Source organism: Borostomias antarcticus (assembly GCF_949987555.1).
Source record: "Borostomias antarcticus genome assembly, chromosome: 2".
Lineage (NCBI taxonomy): Eukaryota > Metazoa > Chordata > Actinopteri > Stomiiformes > Stomiidae > Borostomias > Borostomias antarcticus.
The window spans coordinates 14,303,895-14,326,642 of NC_140235.1; the positions used below are offsets into that span (position 1 = coordinate 14,303,895).

Sequence of the window (22,748 nt, forward strand, 5' to 3'; positions counted from 1 at the left end):
GAATTGCTAGTTGGCAGGGGGCTTCTTCCGAGCTACTCTTTGGCAGGGGGCAAGTGATGTCTTGAGCCTCATCATAACAGAAGTGAACATGTGACACCTTGCACCTTGTCTATACAATAGACAACTGACACTGCACCATTGTACACTTGAATCAACACCTGACAACACTTGAGCAATTGAACACCTTGTCTATACAATAGAGAACTTACTCTGCACTACTGTATACTACTGTACAGTATACTTGACATTAGGGCTGCTCGATTAATCAGATTTTAATCTAGATTAAGATTTGGGCTGTCAACGATCATTAAAACAAAATAATCGGCATAAAACGATTTTGCACAAATCAAGTGCACCCTACACTGCAGAGCTATACTGTGCTTGACCCCTCCCCCACCCCCCAAAGCCCCAAAACAAACACTTTAGTTCAAAGTGAGACGAGTTGTCAAGCGAGGCGCACGCATGCTCCTCTCGAACAAAACACGACAAGAAGAAGATTATGGCAGCAGAAAGAGAGGTGGACAAGAGAGCTAAAACAACGTCAGTGGTGTGGAAACACTATGGGTTCACAGAGACAGATTTGGACCAAGTTGACACGGTGTGTAAAATTTGCTATGCAGTCGTAGCTGCCCCTCAAAGTAGCCCTTCTCAGTCCCGTTGTCGCATTCCGTTCGCTCATGCCAGACAACGGTCCTTTGCCGGTCCATTCACTTTGCTGTCAAAATAAATCGGTGTCGGCCTAGTTAGGAGAGGCGCTCATATTTACAAGTGTCAGATAAACATGAAACGTCAATTACCTAAGCAAAAGGGTCTATTTTAACAAATGCTGGGTTTTGAAGCCTCGGCGCTACCAATAAATAACTTATTTAGACGCGTTCTGTCCTAGTGAAATTATTTTTCTGAGGTAGTCTTCTTCTGTGGTGGTGGCGGTGCTTTGAAGCTTCTTTATTTATCAGTTTTGGCACTTTTATTAATTGATTTATCAAGGTCAAGGTTTACTATTTGTCTCCCATGGGAGAAATGTATCTAATCCAAAAAACATTGTTAAAAAGAAAAGCCACTGTCAACATTTAATACATTAATTATCAAAGTCAATCATTTGATTTGTTAAGAAAATGTGTTAAGAAAATGTTAACTTTTGATGAAAAAAAAAAAATCAATGAATAATCGTGTTAAATAATCGTGATCTCAATATCAATCAAAATAATCGTGATTATGATTTTTGCCATAATCGTGCAGCCCTACTTGACATGTTATGTAATTGCACTGCCTGTATCATGGACACAGTCACAGCCATCCATGATCAGATACTGCTGTCTGGCCATGTCCAGTCCGGGTGGGGCTTGCACCTGAAGACCATCTTTGGGGGGACTGGACATCAGTGTTGCACAGCAGCCGACACCTGACTGGTGTTGCATCACGGTGTTCTCTGGCCTCAACCACACCAGACATCCCAGCATCAAAGCTGCAACAGAACAGAAGGGAGATTAGGGAGATATTATTATGCATTAAAATAGTGCATTAAAATATTGGCCACAAATAAAATACAACCATACCATGTCCATAAAACGGAATAGCTAATACATGACAATGATAATTACCTGAAGTGCTGGTTACTCTTAATGTTTGGGAGCTTTTTGAAATAGCTACTCAGATGCTGGTGCCAGTTGTAGCTTTCAACAAGCACTGTCTTGTAGGTCCCTTACCCCCTGCCGGGCCCAGCCTGATAAAGGCACAGCACATTCAGTTACTTGTTTACAAAATACAGCAAGCTCTAACTGATATGTACTGGGTCCAGGCTACAAGGCTAATGGCACTCATGACCCCTTCCAGGACAAGCCAGGACCCAACGTGATGGTATCTTCCTCAATTCCTGTCTTGATAGGTAATAGAAAAACAATGGTGAATCTGCTAAGTAACAGGAAACACTCAACCGGCTCTACAAATATATCAAATTTAGTATCTATTCCTCGTCAGCCACAAACTATCACAGAGAAATGTGCAGATAATACCCTCAGCATACTAAACTTAGCTTTATTAAATGTCAGATCTTTAACAGGAAAGACATTTTTAATCAATGATTTTATCACCAACCACAATCTTGATTTTATGTTTTTAACTGAAACTTGGCTAGACCAAGGTAACAGTGCAGCTGTTCTTATTGAGTCAACTCCTCCCAACTTCAGCTTTATGAGCGAGGCTAGAGTGCATAAGAAAGGAGGTGGAGAAGCCATCTTGTTTAATGACTCCCTCCAATGTAAGCAGATGTGTTATGGAAATGTTGGTTCGTTTGAATATGTGGCTCTTCAGTTCAATTCCTCTTCTCGAGCCATATTTCTAAACATCTACAGGCCACCCAAATACTGTCCAAACTTCTTTGATGACTTTGCTGAACTGTTGTCTACTGTCTGCATTGACTTTGACTGTGTGGTTATTGTTGGTGATTTTAACATCCATGTTGACAACCCTCAGGGCAGAGGGACTAAATAGCTAGGTTGTGTCCTTGATAACTATGGACTGACTCAGCATGTGACGGAGCCCACACACAACAAGGGGCACACTCTGGACTTAATCATCACCAAAGGTCTGAATATTTCTAAGGTTCAGGTGTCTGATGTTGCGCTCTCTGATCATTCCTGTGTTTTCTTTGAGAGTACTATCTCCATGCACACAAATTCTCAATCAGAGGTTATCTCAAAACGGCACATCACTGAAAACACCAGTGAGATATTTACTCAGGCTTTCTCGTCCACACCTGCCCTCTATATGGCCTCAGTCAACGAGCTTGTAGATAATTTCAATGTTAAAATTACAATCATTATTGACGCCGTTGCACCCACTAAGGTGAAGGTGGTCTCTGGTAAGAGAAGATCTCCATGGAGAAACGCCATGCTGGTCAGAATAGAAAAGAGAGAGTGTCGAAAATCTGAACGCAGATGGCGAAAAACAAATCTCCATGTTCATTATGACATCTATAAAGAGAGACTTGGCATTTATAATATGGAGCTGAGAAATGCACGGCAGACCTTCTTTTCTGACATCATCACCAAAAACCATAACAATGCGCGTGCTTTGTTTGCCACTGTTGATAGGCTGACAAACCCTCCTGTGTCAGTAGCCTCTGAACTTCTATCCACCAGGGCCTGCAATGAATTTGCCTCATTCTTCACTGACAAAATTCAGAAAATTAGACAAGCAGTTAGTGCCTCCATTCCAGGTACAGGACATGTGTCGTCACAGTGTCCACTTAAAATCAATACCATGACACAATTTAATCCGATCAACCATAAAACCTTGGGGGACACTATACAATATCTGAAATCCTCCACCTGTTGCCTTGATGTTCTACCTACAGACTTCTTCAAAACTGTATCCAACTGCATGGCCTCTGATTTACTACAAATTGTAAACACATCTCTTCTTTCAGGTGTGTTCCCACATACCCTGAAAACTGCAGTCATCAAGCCACTCTTAAAAAATAATAATCTAGACAGCTCACAAATGAACAATTATAGGCCCATATCAAACCTCCCATTTCTAAGCAAAATAATTGAAAAGGTTGTTTTCCAACAACTGAATAACTTCCTGGCACTAAGTATTGGCTTTGATGTCTTCCAGTCAGGATTTCGACCACACCACAGCACCGAGACTGCTCTAATTAAGGTATTTAATGACATCCATTTAAACACAGATAATGGCAAAATCTCAGTCTTAGTATTACTGGATCTCAGCGCTGCGTTCGACATGGTAGACCACAACATACTACTAGGCCGACTGGAAAATTGTTTGGGAATTTCTGGTACAGTGTTAGATTGGTTTGAATCCTACTTAAAGGACAGGGATTATTTTGTGTCTATAGGCAATTACAAATCTGAGCTGACAAAAATGACCTGTGGAGTTCCCCAAGGCTCCATCCTGGGGCCTCTTCTGTTCAACATTTACATGCTCCCACTAACTCAAATTATGGAAAACAACAAAATATGTTACCATAGCTATGCAGATGACACACAAATTTATATCACTATATCACCAGGAGACTATAATCCCATACAAGCGCTGAGTAAGTGCATTCAACAAATCAATGATTGGATGTGCCAGAACTTTCTCCAACTAAACAAAAATCAAACTGAAGTAATTGTCTTTGGAGCCAAAGAAGAACGATTAAAAGTCAGTGCTCAACTTCAATCAGTAATGCTAAAAACCACAAACGAAGCCAGAAATCTTGGTGTAGTCATGGACTTAGACCTGAATTTCAACAACCACATTAAGTCAATTACAAAGTCAGCCTACTATCACCTGAAGAATATATCAAGGATCAAAGGATTTATGTCCCAGAAGGATTTGGAAAAACTTGTCCATGCGTTTATCTTCAGTAGACTCGACTACTGTAACGGCATGTATACAGGTCTCTCTAAAAAATCGATCAGACAGCTGCAGCTGATTCAGAACGCTGCTGCTCGAGTCCTCACTAAGACTAAGAATGTGGAGCATATCACACCAGTACTAAGGTCTTTACACTGGCTTCCTGTCTGTCAAAGAATTGACTTTAAAATACTGCTGTTGGTTTATAAAGCACTGAATGGTCTAGGGCCAAAATATATTTCTTATCTGCTCATATGCTATGAACCATCCAGACCCCTCAGGTCGTCTGGCACAGGTCTGCTTTCTGTCCCCAGAGTTAAAACAAAACATGGAGAAGCAGCATTCAGTTTTTATGCTCCACATATCTGGAACAAACTTCCAGAAACCTGCAGGTCTGCTGCAACTGTTGGTTCTTTTAAAACAAGCCTGAAGACTTTTCTTTTTGCCACTGCTTTCTAAGAGGAGCTATGTTTATCAGTATACTGCACTGTAACTTTTATTCCTGTATTCTATTTGTCCTGCTTTTTGTTTAAATGTCTATAATGACTTGCTTTTTGTTTTAATGCTTTTAATTTGTCCTGCCTTTTGTTTTAAATGTCTATAATGTCTTGCTTTTTGTTTTAATGCTTTTAATGTCTCATGTAAAGCACCTTGAATTGCCCTGTGGCTGAAATGTGCTATATAAATAAACTTGCCTTGCCTTGCCTTGTGCCGTCCTCAAGTCCGACAAGCTGTGGGGTGTTGACTTTCTTCACAGGAGCGCTGTCTCTCACCACCCCAGCAATGTCAGTAAAAGTGTCCACTCTGGTCTTCCTATAGCGCTGCTTGATCAAGCCAAAGCACCAGTCAGGGGACTATGTAAAGACATGGGAAACTGTCATATAACCAACCAGCTTCAAAGACACGAAAGAGAGAGAGACCAGTCAGGGGCAAACTTGGTGTGGCCTGCAATCAGGAAGTGTAGGTCCAGCTTCAGGTGAAGCTTGTGAATGGTCTGCCAAGCACAGTACCACAGCACAAAGTTGTTCTTGTTTTGTCCACTGCAGTCGTCACAATGAAGGTCCACATGTGTTTCTCCAACTCCTTAGTTGTTGAAGAAACGTAGTTGATGACTGCATTGCTGCTCTTGATGCCATCCCTTTGTCGATCAGGTAGTTCACTTGCTTTTATGGTACCTAAACATAAAAAAGCTAATTTAATGAACAGAAATACTGATCAGAAGCCATATTACAAGAAATTCCTAACTTGCAGATCCCATCATAATTGTAGGTTATGGGTTACGATTTGCTTAATACCTACTGGAGAAAAACATCCTCTCTTAATCCCTTCACTTTAAACTTAAGACATAATTACATACATGCAGGGGTCAACATTAACGTTTTAGCTCACCAGCCAAATGTCTGGTGGATGAAAAATTGTACCCGACAAACCTTTTTTTCCTCAGCCAAAAATAACATTTATATGAAGCCTTTTTTGTGTCGCCTAGACATACAGTACATTTAATCTGCATAATAACATGATATGGTGGTGAATAAAAACAGTGGGCAGAGCAGATTCCTGGTGCCACAGCACAGGTGGTGTTGTAGTCCTATCCCCAATTGATCCCAATTGAAAATATTGATCTAGTGATTAGTCAACCCATTGCTACAGTAAATCACAAACTACTAAGCTATCCCATAGGAATGAGCCTATAACCATACCAGCTGGGCAAACTAACTTTGCTAGCTACCTAACCTAGCCATAATGATATTGTCCTGCTCGATTGCTGTGCAACATATCAACTGACCAGTTGTTAAAATGTATTTCACAACACTGGTTATTCTACTCACGAGACAGTCCCAGTCAGCTGACGTTGCTTGCTGTCTGAATAGTTTAGCTATGACGTTGTGAGGCAAGTGTTGGTGACAAGGACTAGCTAGCTTGTAGTAGCTAACCTTAGCTAAAGCACTTTGAGAGAAATTGCACAGTATATCTCCAACTCCCCGGGCCTTGAGTTAGGTAGCTAACACTAGCTAGTGTGTTAGCTAGCACTAGCTAATGTTAGCTAGCTATCATTGGGCTTCATTTCCTGAACTTAGCTTTAGCTTAGCGTGCAGCCAGGTTATGGGTTACTGTTTACTTCAGATATTACTCTACATTTCAACTAGCCCTTCTCAGTCCCGTTGTCGCATTCCGCTCGCTCATGCCAAACAACAGTCCTTTGCTGGTCCATTCACTTTGCCGTCAAAATAAATTGGTGTCGGCCTAGTTAGGAGAGGCGCTCATATTTACAAGTGTCAGATAAACATGAAACTTCACTTACCTAAGCAAAAGGGTCTATTTTAACAAATGCTGGGTTTTGAAGCCTCGGCGCTACCAATAAATAACTTATTTAGACGCATTCTGTCCAAGTGAAATTATTTTTCTCAGGTAGTCTTCTTCTGTAGTGGTGGCAGTGCTTTGAAGCTTCAACTCAGCATTTGTTAAAATAGACCCTTTTGCTTAGGTAAGTGAAGTTTCATGTTTATCTAACACTTGTAAATATAAGCGCCTCTCCTAACTAGGCCGACACCGATTTTGACGGCAAAGTGAATGGACCAGCAAAGGACTGTTGTCTGGCATGAGCGAGCGGAATGCGACAACGGGACTGATAAGAAAAATTGGCCCCTTGGCCCCTGGACTATGAGAAGGGCTACATTTCAACCAGACATTCCAGTGAAACCAGGTAGGCAAAATAACTTACCTGATATAAAATGGGCACCGCAAACGCGGGCATTTCTGATTATGTCCTCAGTCCAGTCCGTACGATTAATAATGGCGATTTCGTCTGTCTTCCTCTGCTACTGTTTCAAGAATGCGCGCGCATACTTGTGCTGACTAGGCTGTAAAAGGGTCTATAATTAACCGTTACATAACTTCTATAACATCCAGTGACAAAATATGTCATGGTACCTTGGTATGTCCACACCAATGATTGAACTCAAAATCTTCACGGTGATAGGCAGTAGGGATGGGAATTTCGACTAATTTTAAAACCGAGTGACCTAACCTGATCCTACTCGAGTAACCGATTACTAAAAAAAAAGATTACTCAAAAAAAGATACCGTCCAGACAGAGCGCATTTAACCCCGGCCCCCTCGGAGGGGAAAACATTTTTTCCGCCGTCATTACCGTGGCGGTGCTTTCATGTCTCTTCCATGTCCTTGCAAATAAACATATTTAAAAGCTGATGTATGGTTGGATGCATTACTTATCATCAGATTGAATAACCCACAACCAGGTTTTCATTAAGCTATCGGAATCGAAAAACGCAGCCTTTTAATGTGGATGCACTGCCCAGCTCATATAGCTTATTAAGCCTATCGTTAGGCTACTCTGAAAACTCTAAGCCTACAATATGCAACCAGACCTCTAATTTACTACTCAAAATTAAGTATTAAACCAAGCCTTTACTGCCGATGCCGGATAACAAGTGAATGAATTTTTAGCGTTATCTAAAAAGCAGAAGAACCGCGGCACTCACTGCCTATTTCCAATTTATTGGACAATAATGGATGTTTCGGTATCAAGCCTTCATTAGAGAAATGTCCATGCAAAACTAAATAGATTTATTGAACAATAGGCCTATTCATTCAATATTTATTTATAGCAGGCTGGAAAACTATAGGAGTAGCCTAGGCTACACGCGCATGGACCTGTGCTGGTACTCGCTGTCTTTTTCAGCACCACCTCATTACCAACATGATTAGCCTACCGCAAAATGATGGGAGTGCTGCGTGGAGCCAGAGTACAAAGTGGCATATATTTAGGCTATACTCACTAGTTCTCTAGGCTACCTACGCTGTAACAGGTTTGAAAGTCCGCGGCTCGATCCATAAAATGCTTTAACACTATGCAAAACCACGGTGTAGTTTGATCCGAAAATGCTTAACAGTATGGAAAACCGAACCATGGACAGCTAGCATTAGCAAGCCCATGGGCTAATTATTGCTAGTTTTCGTGTCCACGTAACTTTGCACCCAAGAACTGTGTCCATGTAAATAAATATAGCTTTTAAAACGTAACCAGTTAGCTGGCTAGACAGTAGTCAACAAGTAATTAGTCATCACTACCCCTGACAGCTGGCTGCATTATTTTTACGATTGGTGCACTTTCAGATATTCCGTTTAATAGCCAGGCAGGGGGGTTCCCCGGGATCCCCAGACAGCTGACGAGTCATGCCCTATCTAATATCTGATCATTGGTTTCCTGAAAGAGCCGCAGTGACGTTGGCAGCGCCTTTCTGAAAAGTTGAGATGGCAATGTTTTCAAAAAGTCGGAGCGCTCAAAAAAAGACTCTATCCTCTTTGGTAACAATTGAAAAAGGGCACAGGCGCTCAGAAATGCGCGCTTTCACGGCCAAACATGCCATATTGTATAGCCTTTAGATTAACCGAGTAGTGTTTATTTTCCGACTAGCAGATCTATGGAGTCAAAATGAGGCCAGAAAGCATTGTAAACGTAAGTGAAGTATTGTAAACGTAAGTGAGGTATTGTAAACAAAAAAATATGAATTGTAAATGTAAGCGAAGTATTGTAAACGTAAGTGAAGTATTGTAAACAAAAAATATATAAATAATCACTTAATTATTAAAAAATAAAATAAAAATTGCATTTACGATACTTTTTTGCGTTTACAAAACCTTTTCTGCGTTTACAACACTTTTCTGCCTTTACAATACTTTTTCTGCGTTTACAAAACATTTCTTGCGCTGCAAAACATTCTGGCCTCTCTTTGACGTGGGGGCGGGGTTAGATGAGTGGCGTGTCCAGAGAGGAAGAGGCGGGGTTTCGGGATGCCCACCGCCATATATAAATCAAAACCATAGAAGAAGTCCAAAAAACGTTGAGCAGCGCTCATATGGCGGTGGGCATCCCGAAACTCTGCCTCTTCCTCTCTGGACACGCCACTCATCTAACCCCGCCCCCACGTCAAAGAGAGGCCAGAATGTTTTGCAGCGCAAGAAATGTTTTGTAAACGCAGAAAAAGTATTGTAAAGGCAGAAAAGTTTTGTAAATGCAGAAAAGGTTTTGTAAACGCAAAAAAGTATTGTAAATGCAATTTTTATTTTATTTTTTAATAATTAAGTAATAATTTATATATTTTTTGTTTACAATACTTCACTTACGTTTACAATACTTCACTTACGTTTACAATACTTCACTTACGTTTACAATTCATATGTTTTTGTTTACAATACTTCACTTACGTTTACAATGCTTTCTGGCCTCATTTTGTCTCCATACAGATCGCCTACTCGGGTACTCGGTTAACCGTGCACATCCCTAATAGGCAGCGCACTATCCACTCGGCCACCGCACTATCCACTCGGCCACCGCTGACCTGGGTAATCTGTGGAGTCTTTTTGTTTTGATGTTCTGGGACCACAGCCTCTTGTGGTAGCAACATAGAACTGCAGGTCAACAACTCGCCAGAAGTTGAGGCAGGGAGCGACAAATAGGATTCCCTCTTCTAGGTGTGTCGGCTTACAGCCAACAAAAATAACGGGGTGGGGGACAAGGGTACAGTATAACGTCGTCAAGATACTAGAGGCAGGCACGCCGCATACATATACATGTTACATGTTGAGTTTTCCTGCTCCGCACTGTTTACAAAAGCGCTCACTGAAGCGAAAACTCAACATGCAATTGTGTAACGTTATGTCTACTAAAATAAACGTATGTATGCGGTATTAAGGAAATGTGTGGCTCCTTTAGTATTTGCTTTTCTCAAAATGAGTTAGCTAAAATTATCCTAGCCATATAAAGAAATGTCCACCCAAAACAAAGTCTAAACATGGACCATCGGCTCCAGTATAACTACGCTAGCCTAGCTAGTCTAAGTGCTAGCTAACGTTAATTAGTATGTTATACATAAATATACGTTAATATAATAGCGTTAGTAGCTAGCATATATAGCGAGAAAACGTTTCAACGCGTCCATCCGTCAATTGAAAGTAAGTGTTTACCTTATTTGTTTAGACGGGCTGTATAAATTACCACTCCTTGTTGATTCGTGTAAATAGACATTCGAGGGAATAATTGAAGTCCGGAAGGAACCAACTGCTTTGTTATGATTTCAGGTCGGTCTTATTTTACCGGACACTTGATGTGGTGCGTGCAAGAACTACACTGGTGGTTGAGAAATATATTTGATTACTATATCATGTGTATGCAATGTTAAACCACCAGATGGGACAGACAATTTTAGTTCATTATAAATCTTTGGCTAAACGAGATCCGAATTAAATAAACTGCAGTCGTGCCGCCGTCTTGTAATGTCGTAACGCCCCGACGTCCCTCAGGGCGGTCCCCGCTCATTTCTACCGGGGCGGTGTTATCTTGAACGCCCCCAGGTAAAATTTCTACCTCTGAACGTTTCATTCCGTGTTTTGCGCTGGTGAGGAATGAGGATGACCGGAGTAACTTTACTGCGATGGGCTACACGGACTGTGCTATCGGCACCTGGTAACAAGACCAGCAAGATCCCAGGGCAATTCTGTACAGCTCTCAAGAAGACGACCACTTCCTTTACTGTAAACAACGTTGCATATTTTTGACTACTTTGATACTGTAGCTGCTCTGTGTGTTTTTTTATTTTTACTCCAACTACCTTGATGCGTTATTGATGCCCTACATAGCCTACTTGCACTACTACTTGCCTACGTGACTATACAGACTTGGTGTAGGTGAAAGGGCATGTCTAGTAGCAGTGATGTCAAGTTAATGTTACAGTAGACCCGTATCGTCAAAGCTCTGATTTCTCGGTATACCTGCTACCTATCATGCATGGTTGGATGGACCAACGGGTAATAGGCTACATACCTGCATAGCCTACCATGCATACCTTTCACCCGGCCTGTCGCCAGAGCTTCGAGAGCAGTCGGTTTTCGGACCGACGATAAATTAGTTGCAAAAGTATGTTTATTGTCGTTTATGATAGGCCTACAGGAGATGCCGACGATAGGTGACCCCCTTGGACATTGATACTTTGTTCCTTGTTGTTGCCTAATGTTACAATACTGTACATTTCCAGTAATAGTTTACTAGATAGTCTACACATGAGCATAGTGTAGAATGGTCATTTAAAATTAGGCTCAGTATTGGTATTAGGTTGTGATTAGTGAGAATTATTATTTGTTTCCACCTCGGAATATCTAGTGTTTTTCTATTTTGGGTGATCTGATTGCAATCAGATAGTGCTAAACCACATGAAAGTACAAGTGAAATGCACCCAAAACGTTTTGAGGAGGGATTGTGTTCTGATAGGACAACCACCTTCAAAGGTGGTCAGGGACACATTGTAACCACATTGAACACAAGTGTAAACGCAAATGCGTTTTCAATTCACATACAGCAATGTTAAACCAATGTGACATTTGATTGTTTGAGTTGGATAAAGCAATCTGATCTCAATCGAACAAAACCACAGTCTAGCTTATAATTGAGCGAGCTCACCGAGCAACCCACACCTATCCACATGAGCTAGTCATGTTTTGGTGACAAGTGCAATAACTGAATTCATTTTGACATCCTCTGTCTCACACACACAGGGCAGCAGAGTGTCGTTCCTGCTCAGCCTAGCTGCCCTGCCTGTTCTGGGCCAGGACGTTTACAGGAGGGTGCAGAGTGCAGCTGTGGTCCATGCTTTAGAAAAAGGTATCTATCCATAACCTTGGCTTTCCATGGAGAAACATGTAATCAATATATTATATCCTTGATTTCACAGACAATTATTAATGTGTTTTTTTTGTAGTAGAGTGAATTAAACATTCTAACTGAACATGCAAATTGAATGTATATTTGTTTCATGCCTGTTTTATACAAACTACTTAGCATTTGGTTTCAGCTGAAGAGGTTTTGGAGCAAGCTGACTACCTGTACAGCTGTGGGGAGACTGAGAAACTATACCAGCTTCTGCTGCAGTATAAGAACAGGTACGACATATAAGAACAGGTACGACATATAAGAACAGGTACGACATTTCCTCATTCCTCATTATGTCAAGTCACAGGTAACTGATGCAGTTAGGTATGTGGTTAAGACAAATTCTTGTAACCACATAACTTATTAGTGTCAGTCATTCCATCAGTAAGTATTCTAGTGGCAGAAGGATAAATGCGCCCTTGCATTTCGATTGGACACAGAACATTACATGCATACAAGTGTAAGCAGATTTATTGGCCATGTGTATAGGGTACAGGTATATTGGATATAACTACCATCCTATCACCACCTTTGTGCAAAGGAATCACCCAGGAAGACTTCCAAACTACAGGAAATCTACCTGAAGCAATGGAGAGATTAAAAAAATATACTAACTATTCAGTAATAACAGAAGCAGGCAATTTTATTTAAAAAATAATCTTAATTGTCCTCTCCAAGTACTTTCATATGTAAAGGGCTGAACGGAGAAATGAGAGAGTCCCCATCAGTATCAACATCCAGAAGAGGGGGCCCTGTATGATTCCTATTGAATAAATGCCCTGCCTCAGTGAAGTGCCTATTAAAGGCAAGGCAGATTTCATTCAGATCAGAGATCACACAGTCATCAACTTTAATCTGTGTGGGCAGAAAACTGTGTGGGCAGAGGTTTGCTGTGAAAAGTTTCAGATGGAACTTTTGTTTCAACATTCGCTTTGTGATAGCTACATTTCACAGGAGAGCATAATGAGACTGTGCTTCATGTCTCGGATACTTTTTCCAACATCTCATTGACCCTGTTGACTTCCATTGTAGCAAGGTAGCACATGCAGAACAACTTCAGCCAGCTCAATACTGAGGCAATCAGGGAAATGAGTCTCTAAATGTCAGATTAATGTAAAACAGATCGAGAATAGGCCCTAAAGTCCAAAATAGTGAACTTATCCTTTAAGACAAAAACATGTGACAACATTGATTGCTGTCTGGCAGTCAAGGCCAGACGGCTTAGACAAAAAAGAATAATACTCAAACTGAATATACGTACATCATATACTGTACGTACAAACAGAATAATACTCTTAAAACTGAATGTACGTCAGGGCACTAATCTCACAAACGAATGTTCCCTTCCGCTCTATCACTTAGTTACATGTTTGTATAAAACTTACAGTAGCCTACATAATGTGTATGTGTTTGTGTGTGGTGTCTGTGTATTGTGTACGTATGTGTGTGTTATGCATGTGGTGTTTGTGTGTTATGTTGTGTGTGTGTGTGTGTGTGTGTGTGTGTGTGTGTGTGTGTGTGTGTAGTCAGGATGCTGAGTTCCTCTGGAGGCTGGCCCGGGCGTCTCGTGACGTCTCCCTCCTGTCTCACATCCCTGCAGAGGAGAAGAGGAGGCTGACATTTGAGGCCTTCCGGTACGCTGAGCGGGCCCTGGAGAAGAACGACGCCTGCTTCGCTGCTCACAAGGTAGCCGCCTACACTAAGTCATATCACTGTAGATCATATGACACTGTTTTTAAGTTAATGAACGCCCCCTTTAAAATGGGAACATATAATTCAATTGCAACAGTTACACAGTAGCAGGTGATCAACAATGAATCCATCCTATGTTTCTATCCTATGTTTCTATCCCTCTGTCTACCAGTGGTATGCAGTGTGCCTCAGCGATATAGGCGATTATGAAGGGGTCAAAGTGAAAATAGGAAACTCTTACATTATAAAAGAGCATTTAGAGGTAAACATTTTGGTCATTCAGATTACACGGATAGCTATTTAAACTGTCTATTAGTAGCATTCTAAAACAAACAGTCTTTTCTCCAGAGAGCAATCGAGCTTAATCCTAAAGATGCCACGTCTATACACATCATGGGACACTGGTGAGTCTGCAATCTGAAAGGAAATTCAGACGAGCACTTATAAAGCGGCTCAGCTGACACAGATTAAGTCCAAGACAACAACAAAAATAAATCATTTTCTACTGAAAGCAAACCATCCCTCACCATCTGTTTTGTGAGGCTTTTCTTGGTTCTGTACCCGTCTTCTCTGTTTCAGGTGTTTTGCCTTTGCTGAGTTAGCTTGGTATCAACGCAAAGTGGCAGCCATGATTTTTGCATCGCCTCCCACGGCCACATACGAGGAGGTGAGGGAGCCCATAGCTCTCCGTGTTGCTGTACCAGGAGATTGACTTGAAACAAATATTTTACTGTACCTTTTTTGGTATTTCCCTTAGGCGTTGGCATTCTTCCTGAAGGCAGAAGAAGGTAGGTATTCTAAATGCACAGGTTTAGAAACACATGGAGGTTTCGTAAAGGGAGAGCGATTTTTGTATTCCGAATGACCTAACATTTTATTTTTTCCTTAGTTGACCCCAACTTCTACAGTAAGAATTTGTTGATGCTGGGAAAAACGTACATGGCAATGAAGGACATAGAGAGTGCTGTTCAATGGCTGAAGAAAGCAAAGGACTACGCTCCGCACACAGAGGAGGACAAGGAGGTAAACTCTCTACACGTGACCTGGGGAGTGTTCAGTGATCCGGGGAGTGTTCAGTCAGTCTCAAAAGTCTTTCCTTGCATCCTCCCTCCTTGCCAGCTTCCTTACAGAGTTGCCAGGTCCGCTCTATAATATGCGACTTTGGGCTTTTTTCTAGAAGTCGCTTTGGCCGCGGGTTTTGGGGCTTGTTTTAACAGATATGGTTGCTTGTTTTGAAATCTAACAAGCGATGCAATGCATTGATTCACACCCGGCTTCTCAGTTGTCCCCTGCCCCGAGGAGAGCCTGGTGATGCAAGGTTATGCACGGGCAGGGCACAGCTCTGACGACGTTGGCTTACAGCCCATAATATCAGTGCCGTCCCACAACAAATCCCAACTCACGTTGACCTATCCTGCACCCTCTCCCTCCCCCTCCCCACTATCCTATGAAGAACCTTCAGGACCGGGAGTCATCGCACCATTTTGTTAGCAGCATCCTTAGATTCCACAATGCCAACAAAGTGGTGCAAGTATGGAAAAAGATAATATAGAATAGAATAAAGAATAAAGACTGGGAAAAATAACTCAAAGGGTGGATATCTGCCCCCGCAGGGTTAGACTACAACAACTCTTACTTATTTACTTTAACCAAACCTGTCAGTGCCTTGGTCCTGTTTATGGCTGTCCATATTTTGAAATATGTAAATTCACAAAATAAAGGTTTGCATATTGAGAATGGGCCCTGGTTTTGTGTCCCGTTTTCAAATGTATTCTTTCAGACACATATGAGCATTTTCCCCATATTGCTTCCCCATACTGCAACTGAATTGACTTTAGGCCTCCTTCTAAACATTGTGACTTTAGGCCTCCTTCTAAACATTGTGACTTTAGGCCTCCTTCTAAACATTGTGTAATGTTGCACTGGCCTGAACAGACCCCTACAGTACGTGACTGTGAGCCATGACTAAGCAGCGTGAGCTCAGAGGAAGTTGGGATGACGTAGGAGCTCAGAGGAAGTTGGGATGACGTAGGAGCTCAGAGGAAGTTGGGATGACGTAGGACTTGATTCATTATTTCTCTCCGCAGGTCCATAAAGAAGCTCTGGAGCTCCTGAAGAAACTGAAGGCATGAAGAGTCCAGCTGCTCCAATGACAGGAAACGCTGGATTTATGTGATTACAGGATTGTTGTAATGTCAGTCAGATTTTCTATCAAGATAATCTTTCTAACTCATAATGTGATGTGATATGAAAATAATACATGCCTTTGATCTCATCTATAGTGATTTGCAAGATACATTGACTTGAATACTGTATATGCTGTTCCATATGCCCATCTGTCAGTTGCAGTGTAATAAAAAATAAGGCCACTTTATTTCCTCTTAATCTAGAGATTGTAATTTGCGGGGCGGCTGTGGCTCAGTGGTAGAGCGGGTCGTCCAATGATCCTGTTCATATGTCGAAGTGTCCTTGTGTAAGACACTGAACCCCAAATTGCGGCCAATTGCTTGCACCTTGCATAGTAGCTGCCGCCATTGGTGTGTGAATGTGTGTGAATGGGTGAATGAGAGGCCATTGTAAAGCGCTTTGGATAAAAGCACTACATAAGTGCAGTCCATTACCATTTACCATAATTGTGAGTCAATGAAATTAGGTGTTCCACAAGGAGGTGGTAAAAGCCAGGATTGTGGTCCATAATTTTAGCCAATCCATGACTCTTCATTTCAAATATAGCTCTCACCTAGAAACCAGAGGGAATCAAGTTGCTGAACCTCTTTTCAACATTTCATGTACAGTACATGTCCTGATCTGAACCTCTCCAGCATTCCATGTCCTGACCTGAACTGATTGCATTGGCTTCTTACAGATTTAGTGACAATTAGTTCAGTGAAGTCAAGTATTTCAAATACAATGTAAAGATGGTCAGATACATTTATTAAATATGGTTCTTTCCACAGGCAAGGACCCCCCCCACCCCCTCCCAAAAAGAGGGAAAAATAGCCAAACGTTTTTTTTTTTTTGAGTGAATCCTGAGCAGAAGGCCTCACCTCCAGAACTCTCACAACAGATCAGCATGGAGGGTGCAGGTTAATCATTTATGTCATAAATTAATCTCTTAATTAAAACGGGTAAAAGGCAGATTAAAAGGCAGATCAAACATTGTACACATGGCCTCTGGTCAGGGGGGTGTTCTGTACAGTGCAGGTGTTTACAGTGTATCTACACGTATGTTACAATTCACCCCAGATATGAATCCTGGCAGAGCCAGTCAATGATGAGGCTGTGACGAATAATTATAATTAACCAATTTATCATTTATACATTTGACCTTTGATTAGCCTACTGAATAATTTCAAAAGGTAGCACATTAACATACTATATGTCGATTGGTTTATTCAACAGCCACTCCTGCCATTCATACAAGGGTAATTACAAATGTTAATTCTTTTTTGTCCCCTGGACAGCTGTACTGAACAGTTGAAACAATTGTATTATATACATGGCTGATAAACTTGACTGATCACAACAGCGCGTTACACTAGTGTGAAGTACTACAGGGTTGCAGTGGTCTGGATAGAACTCAAGAGATGTGTAGAGAGAGAGAGACATGGTGTGGAACAACTCTACAACAGAAATGGTTAAAAACGTCTTTGACAAGCCGGGGTTTCACTGTCGACTGAGAGAAGCCTTAGAGGTGATGGAAGAACATGAGAAGAAATAAACAAAAACAAAACAACACTTTAGCATTGCACTGTCCTGGCGGGCATGTCACTCTGCTGCGCTGGCAGTCAAATAGAGACTTTGCCCTGAACTACCCTGGAGGGTTAACATGGGTCATCTCATCTGAAGAGGGTTTAAACATAACATGTCATCTCATTTGAAGAGGGTCATAGGTCACCTAATTTGGCCTGTAGAACAATCTAATAAGAATCTAATAAGGGCGCTTCAGAGAAGATCGAGCAGATGGTGCAATATTGTACAGTGTATTGTACATGAGGCAGCTTTTACTCAAACTGAGGTGCATGGGGGAGACTCACTACTGCTAAAAACACTGCTCCATCTGAATCTTATACTCTGTGGCCTTTGTACTATAATTACAATTGTGTGGTGAGGATATACTGTCCTAAGCAGTGAGTAAATATGGCTGAAGATTTGAATGCACAGATGATGACAATGGGTTGTCAGAAGGGGGCGCTGTCGGGCTGCAGACAGTGCAGTGAGTTTCCACCAGGAGAAATTAAAGGAGCAATTAAACAGTATTATTATACATCCCAACATGACTTAATAAATAAAACAGGCTGGCAAATCATGGAAGAGAAGAGAAGAGAAGCAAGGTGCAAAGTCCTCCACACAGCGGGAGACACAGGCCACCAGCCAATAAAACATGGAAACGCACACTCTCTTTCTGTCTCTCTCTCTCCTGAAGGTACACACCATTTGCTTAATCATTTTAATTGATTTCTTTTGTAAAGAGTTTAATATCCATATGAATTCCCGTTCATTAACAGATTAATTAATGATTATAATATCCATGTCTACATCTGAAGTTCCACACCAGAGGCCGTGCACGCACCCCACACACACGCGCGCGCACACACACGAACACACGAACACACACACATACACACACACACACACACACACACACACACACACACACACACACATTCCACACCTCAATTACTCAGCTAGTCCCTTCATGCATTAGTGCTGCAGATGAGAGACATGGTCTGAGAGATCAGGACTGTCTGACTGTCTGGAGATACCATCATCTGATCAGGACATGGGTCTGGAGGTACCATCATCTGATCAGGACATGGGTCGGGAGGTACCATCATCTGATCCTGACATGGGTCTGGAGGTACCATCATCTGATCAGGACATGGGTCTGGAGGTACCCTCATCTGATCAGGACATGGGTCTGGAGGTACCATCATCTGATCAGGACATGGGTCTGGAGGTACCCTCATCTGATCAGGACATGGGTCTGGAGGTACCATCATCTGATCAGGACATGGGTCTGGAGGTACCATCATCTGATCAGGACATGGGTCTGGAGGTACCCTCATCTGATCAGGACATGGGTCTGGAGGTACCATCATCTGATCAGGACATGGGTCTGGAGGAACAATCATCTGAATACTGCTCATCATCATCCTCTGATAACAATACTGACTGAAGGGGATAACAGCCCTACTTTGATATGCTTGTGTGTGTTCGTATGTGTCTGCTTGTGTGTGTTTGCGTGTGTGTGTGTTTGTATGTGTGTGTGTGTTTGTGTATGTGGGTGCGTGTGTGTATATACACACACACATACAAACACACACACCCAAATACACGAACACACACACACAAACACACACGGGGGGGGGGGGGGCTGTCCTGGAGCCAGCCATACAGGTCCAGAGACACTACAATCACCCTTAAACAAGCTCTATAAAACTAGAGCTGAATCAAGTCTGGTACAACTAGAAAACCCCTCTCTTCACTTCCAGGCTCCTTTATAAACCCAGCCAGGAGGGGAAATGAAAACCACACATTGGTTTTTGAGAGGAAATGCTGAAATGCTTGCATATCTCATGGGGTATAATGTATATGGGGGGACGGGGTGCACTGCAAAATCAGGCTGTGATTTAAGATTTGGTTTAAAATGACAAAATAGCTTATATACATTGGTTATCTGTGCAATTTTCCTTTTTTTTGTTGAACATGGCTGGACACAGCAGGCAAAGAGAGGCTCTCTCTCTACTCTTGGCCGAATCCTTCCGTTTCCTCGATGGCAAAGAGCAGCTTCTCTTTCAGCTGTTCAAAGCTCTTGTAGGGGGGCAAGTCCAGTCTGTTAAAGCTACAGGTGAAAAAGAGCCACAGTTACTCCACGTCATCTTTTGAAGCGAATGTGTTCTGAAGCTGACTAAGGGCTTGTCCACACAGACCTGTGTACCTTTGAAACCATGTATTTTTCTACATGGTTTGGCTTAGTTCACACGCAACTGCGCTTTTGGGCCCCTGAAACCGTGTTTGTTTGAAACTGGAGTCCAGGGTGAAGTTTTTGGAAAACTCTGGTGTCAGTGGTTGCGTGCATAGGATAACCTCAGAATTTTATTACTTGTCTCCATTGTTTGACGTCAGAGCGACGGTAAATAGCTAGTAATGTGGCAGACCTAACAAAAATCCAAAAATGTTATTTGTTAGCATGCTATCTGCACTCTTTGGGTGTCATATCCAAATATATGTCATATTCGCCATTGTTGGGTTGTTTTTATTTTCCGCGCTTCCCTTTTCCGGTATTGACTCTGGCTTCTGATTGGTTAAAATGGCCTTTCCGTTAGAAGTTACATTGCCATGGCATGTGTATTACATCGCTTGGTAGCGGATTTTGTGGTTTTGTGTGAATATCATATTTTTTATCACACCAATCGTGCGGACAGATTTTTTTGGGATAGCGGAGCCTGAAAAACTTCGGTTTCAGAAGTACACAGGTCCGTGTGGACAAGCCCTGACTGGTTGACTGTTACTATGAGAGACAGAGAGAGAGAGAATTGATTGGTTGAGTGTTACTATGAGAGAGAGTTGAAGCTGATTGGCTGATTGAGTGTTTCTATGAGAGAGAGAGTTGCTGATTGGCTGGTTGAGTGTTATTATGAGAGAGTTGATAATTGGCTGGTTAAGTGTTACTATGAAAGAGAGAGAGTTGCTGATTGGCTGGTTGAGTGTTACTATGAAAGAGAGAGAGTTGCTGATTGGCTGGTTGAGTGTTACTATTAGAGAGAGAGTTGCTGATTGGCTGGTTGAGTGTTACTATGAAAGAGAGAGAGTTGCTGAATGGCTGGTTGAGTGTTACTATTAGAGAGAGAGTTGCTGATTGGCTGGTTGTCTCACCATGTGTGGCTGCGAGGGAGCCATGTGTCTTTTCCCACCTTCTCAATACAAAACTTTTGAGGACCATTACTCCCTGGAGAGAGAGAGGGGGGGGGGAGAGGGGGGGAGAGATGGAGAGAAAGAGAGATGGAGAGAAAAAGATAGAGTGGGAGAGAGGGGGGGGGAGAGAGAGAGACGGGGGAGAGAGATTCAGTAACTGTCTGAAAACTATCACTACAAATATTCGTCTAACAAGAATCCCTTGTAACTCTTACCACTGACTCTGTGTGTGTGTGTGTGTGTGTGTGTGTGTGTGTGTGTTTATGTGTGTGTGTGTGTGTGGCCCACCCATGAGCTCGGCGAAGCCCCCCAGAGGCAGTCTGCAGGTCCCCGTCACAAACTGCATGAGGCGCAGACGAACCTCGTTGTCCACCTCCTTCACCAGCTGCACAGAGACACAGACCACAGATACATTATATACACACCCTTCCTTCCCTAAGGAGACTACACACATGCATGGACACGCACGCACGCACACAAACACACACGCAGACACACACACACAGATCTACATCTCTCTCTCTCTCTCTCTCTCACACACACAAAGATCTATTGTACATCTCTCACGCGTGCACACACACACATACACGCAGATCTATTTCTCATACACACACACACTCTCACTCATACACAAACAACAACATGGAAGTCAAAAGTTCAGCTAATTCAGCGCTTGTTTGTTAACTATTTGGTTCTGCTACCAGGAACAGCCTCCAGTGTGAGACAGTGTGTGTGTGTGTGTGTGTGTGTGTGTGTGTGTGTGTGTGTGTTACCTGCCAGAACCAGATGATCTGCTTGCTGTTCCTGGTGTAGTGGCGATACACTGTGTTCCTCTGCCAATCCTGTAGGTCCACCTCCTGCATACCACACAGCATCACCTACACACACGCACATGCATGCATGAGCGCGCACGCACACACACACACACACACACACACACACACACACACACACACACACACACACACACACACACACACACACACACACACACGACACAAGCATATATGCATTAATAATAATAAAAAATACTGTTCTAACATGAAATAACCTCCATGTTAGCTTTACCACTGAGACTAAATAAACTGAGTGTGTCCATCCTTTACCACTGAGACTACATGAACATTCCTAAGGCACTATCTGGGTTCTCTAAAATACAACCTCCTTCCCATGACGAAGGAAGGAAGCAAGCAAGGAAGGAAGGAAGGGTTCATGTATAAAGATAATCAAACAGTGGAAGACGGCGGCCTTTATCTACTTGTACCTCCAGCTCCTTCTCATCAAAGTACTGGAGCCACTGGAGAGGCACCACTTCATTGAAGCCGTCCAGGAAGGCCTTGGTCTGGCCCTCCACCCCCCGAGAGAACCTCCACTCCGCCATCAGTCTGCACAGACACACACAGCAGAACCCATCACCACTGAAACTGAATATCCTGAGGTCCGGATCTCTGACGTTCTACTGTACTATAAAATATATATTCTGTGCACATGTGTGTGTGTGTGCAGCTGTCTTTTCAAGGTTGTTTGTCTTGCGGGGTTCTTACCCAATGTACTCCTCCTTGTTCTCCTCGGTGACCAGGACGTTGGTGCCGTCGGGCTTCAGGTCGTGGGAGGTGATCTTCCCCAGGATCTCCATGTCCACGGAGAAGTACATCTCCAGACCGCATTCCTCGATGTTGTTGTCCCTACAGGAGTAGCATTTTTAAAATTAGGGTCAATCTTCTCAGTTGATGCTCTTGTGTGACCGGGGCTGGTCGATGTGCAGGGTTCAGGTTCGGGTTTGGATTTGAATAAAGGTTGCTGAGACTCAAGGCGATCCCTTAGTTTTCGATACACCCTGGTTTATAGAGATGGTTTATAGACCATCTACTACAGCTGTAGATGAGCAAATACTTGTTTTGGTTTTTTTTACTGTTTTTTTGCTGGGTTGGTTCTTAAATACAAAAATTGAAGTAATATGAAAAAAAAGGAAAACAGAATTATTTTTTTTAAAGAATATTTTTAGAATTTTTTGTTGCTAGCGCATTTTGAGGACGGCCAACCTAAGGGC

The 22,748-nt window shown here is 42.4% G+C and overlaps 3 protein-coding genes across 5 annotated transcripts in view; 1 reads left to right on the forward strand and 2 right to left on the reverse strand.

The window, feature by feature from the left end:
* Positions 1–10,418, reverse strand: part of LOC311325040 (copine-3-like) — a 45,630-nt gene extending 35,212 nt beyond the window's left edge. The window contains exon 1 of the mRNA XM_084457685.1: positions 10,351–10,418. The gene's annotated coding sequence lies outside the window, so the exon portion shown is untranslated. The remainder of the gene's footprint in view (positions 1–10,350) is intronic.
* A 252-nt stretch (positions 10,419–10,670) lies between these two features.
* Positions 10,671–16,155, forward strand: rmdn1 (regulator of microtubule dynamics 1). The gene is made up of 10 exons (XM_084452689.1): positions 10,671–10,917; positions 11,935–12,040; positions 12,231–12,318; positions 13,615–13,774; positions 13,953–14,042; positions 14,129–14,184; positions 14,360–14,447; positions 14,538–14,568; positions 14,670–14,803; positions 15,868–16,155. Exons 1-10 carry the CDS (start codon positions 10,789–10,791, stop codon positions 15,910–15,912), a joined length of 927 nt encoding a protein of 308 aa, XP_084308815.1. The 5' UTR covers positions 10,671–10,788; the 3' UTR covers positions 15,913–16,155.
* A 2,577-nt stretch (positions 16,156–18,732) lies between these two features.
* The window catches only part of wwp1 (WW domain containing E3 ubiquitin protein ligase 1), a 70,473-nt gene continuing 66,457 nt past the window's right edge, over positions 18,733–22,748 (reverse strand). For all 3 annotated transcript variants that reach the window (XM_084459035.1, XM_084459034.1, XM_084459036.1), the window contains 6 exons: positions 22,243–22,383; positions 21,963–22,083; positions 21,472–21,576; positions 20,987–21,083; positions 20,660–20,732; positions 18,733–19,625 (listed from right to left, as the gene is read on the reverse strand). In XM_084459035.1, coding sequence (XP_084315161.1) covers positions 19,526–19,625; positions 20,660–20,732; positions 20,987–21,083; positions 21,472–21,576; positions 21,963–22,083; positions 22,243–22,383 — 637 coding nt within the window. In that variant the 3' untranslated portion in view covers positions 18,733–19,525. The remainder of the gene's footprint in view (positions 19,626–20,659; positions 20,733–20,986; positions 21,084–21,471; positions 21,577–21,962; positions 22,084–22,242; positions 22,384–22,748) is intronic.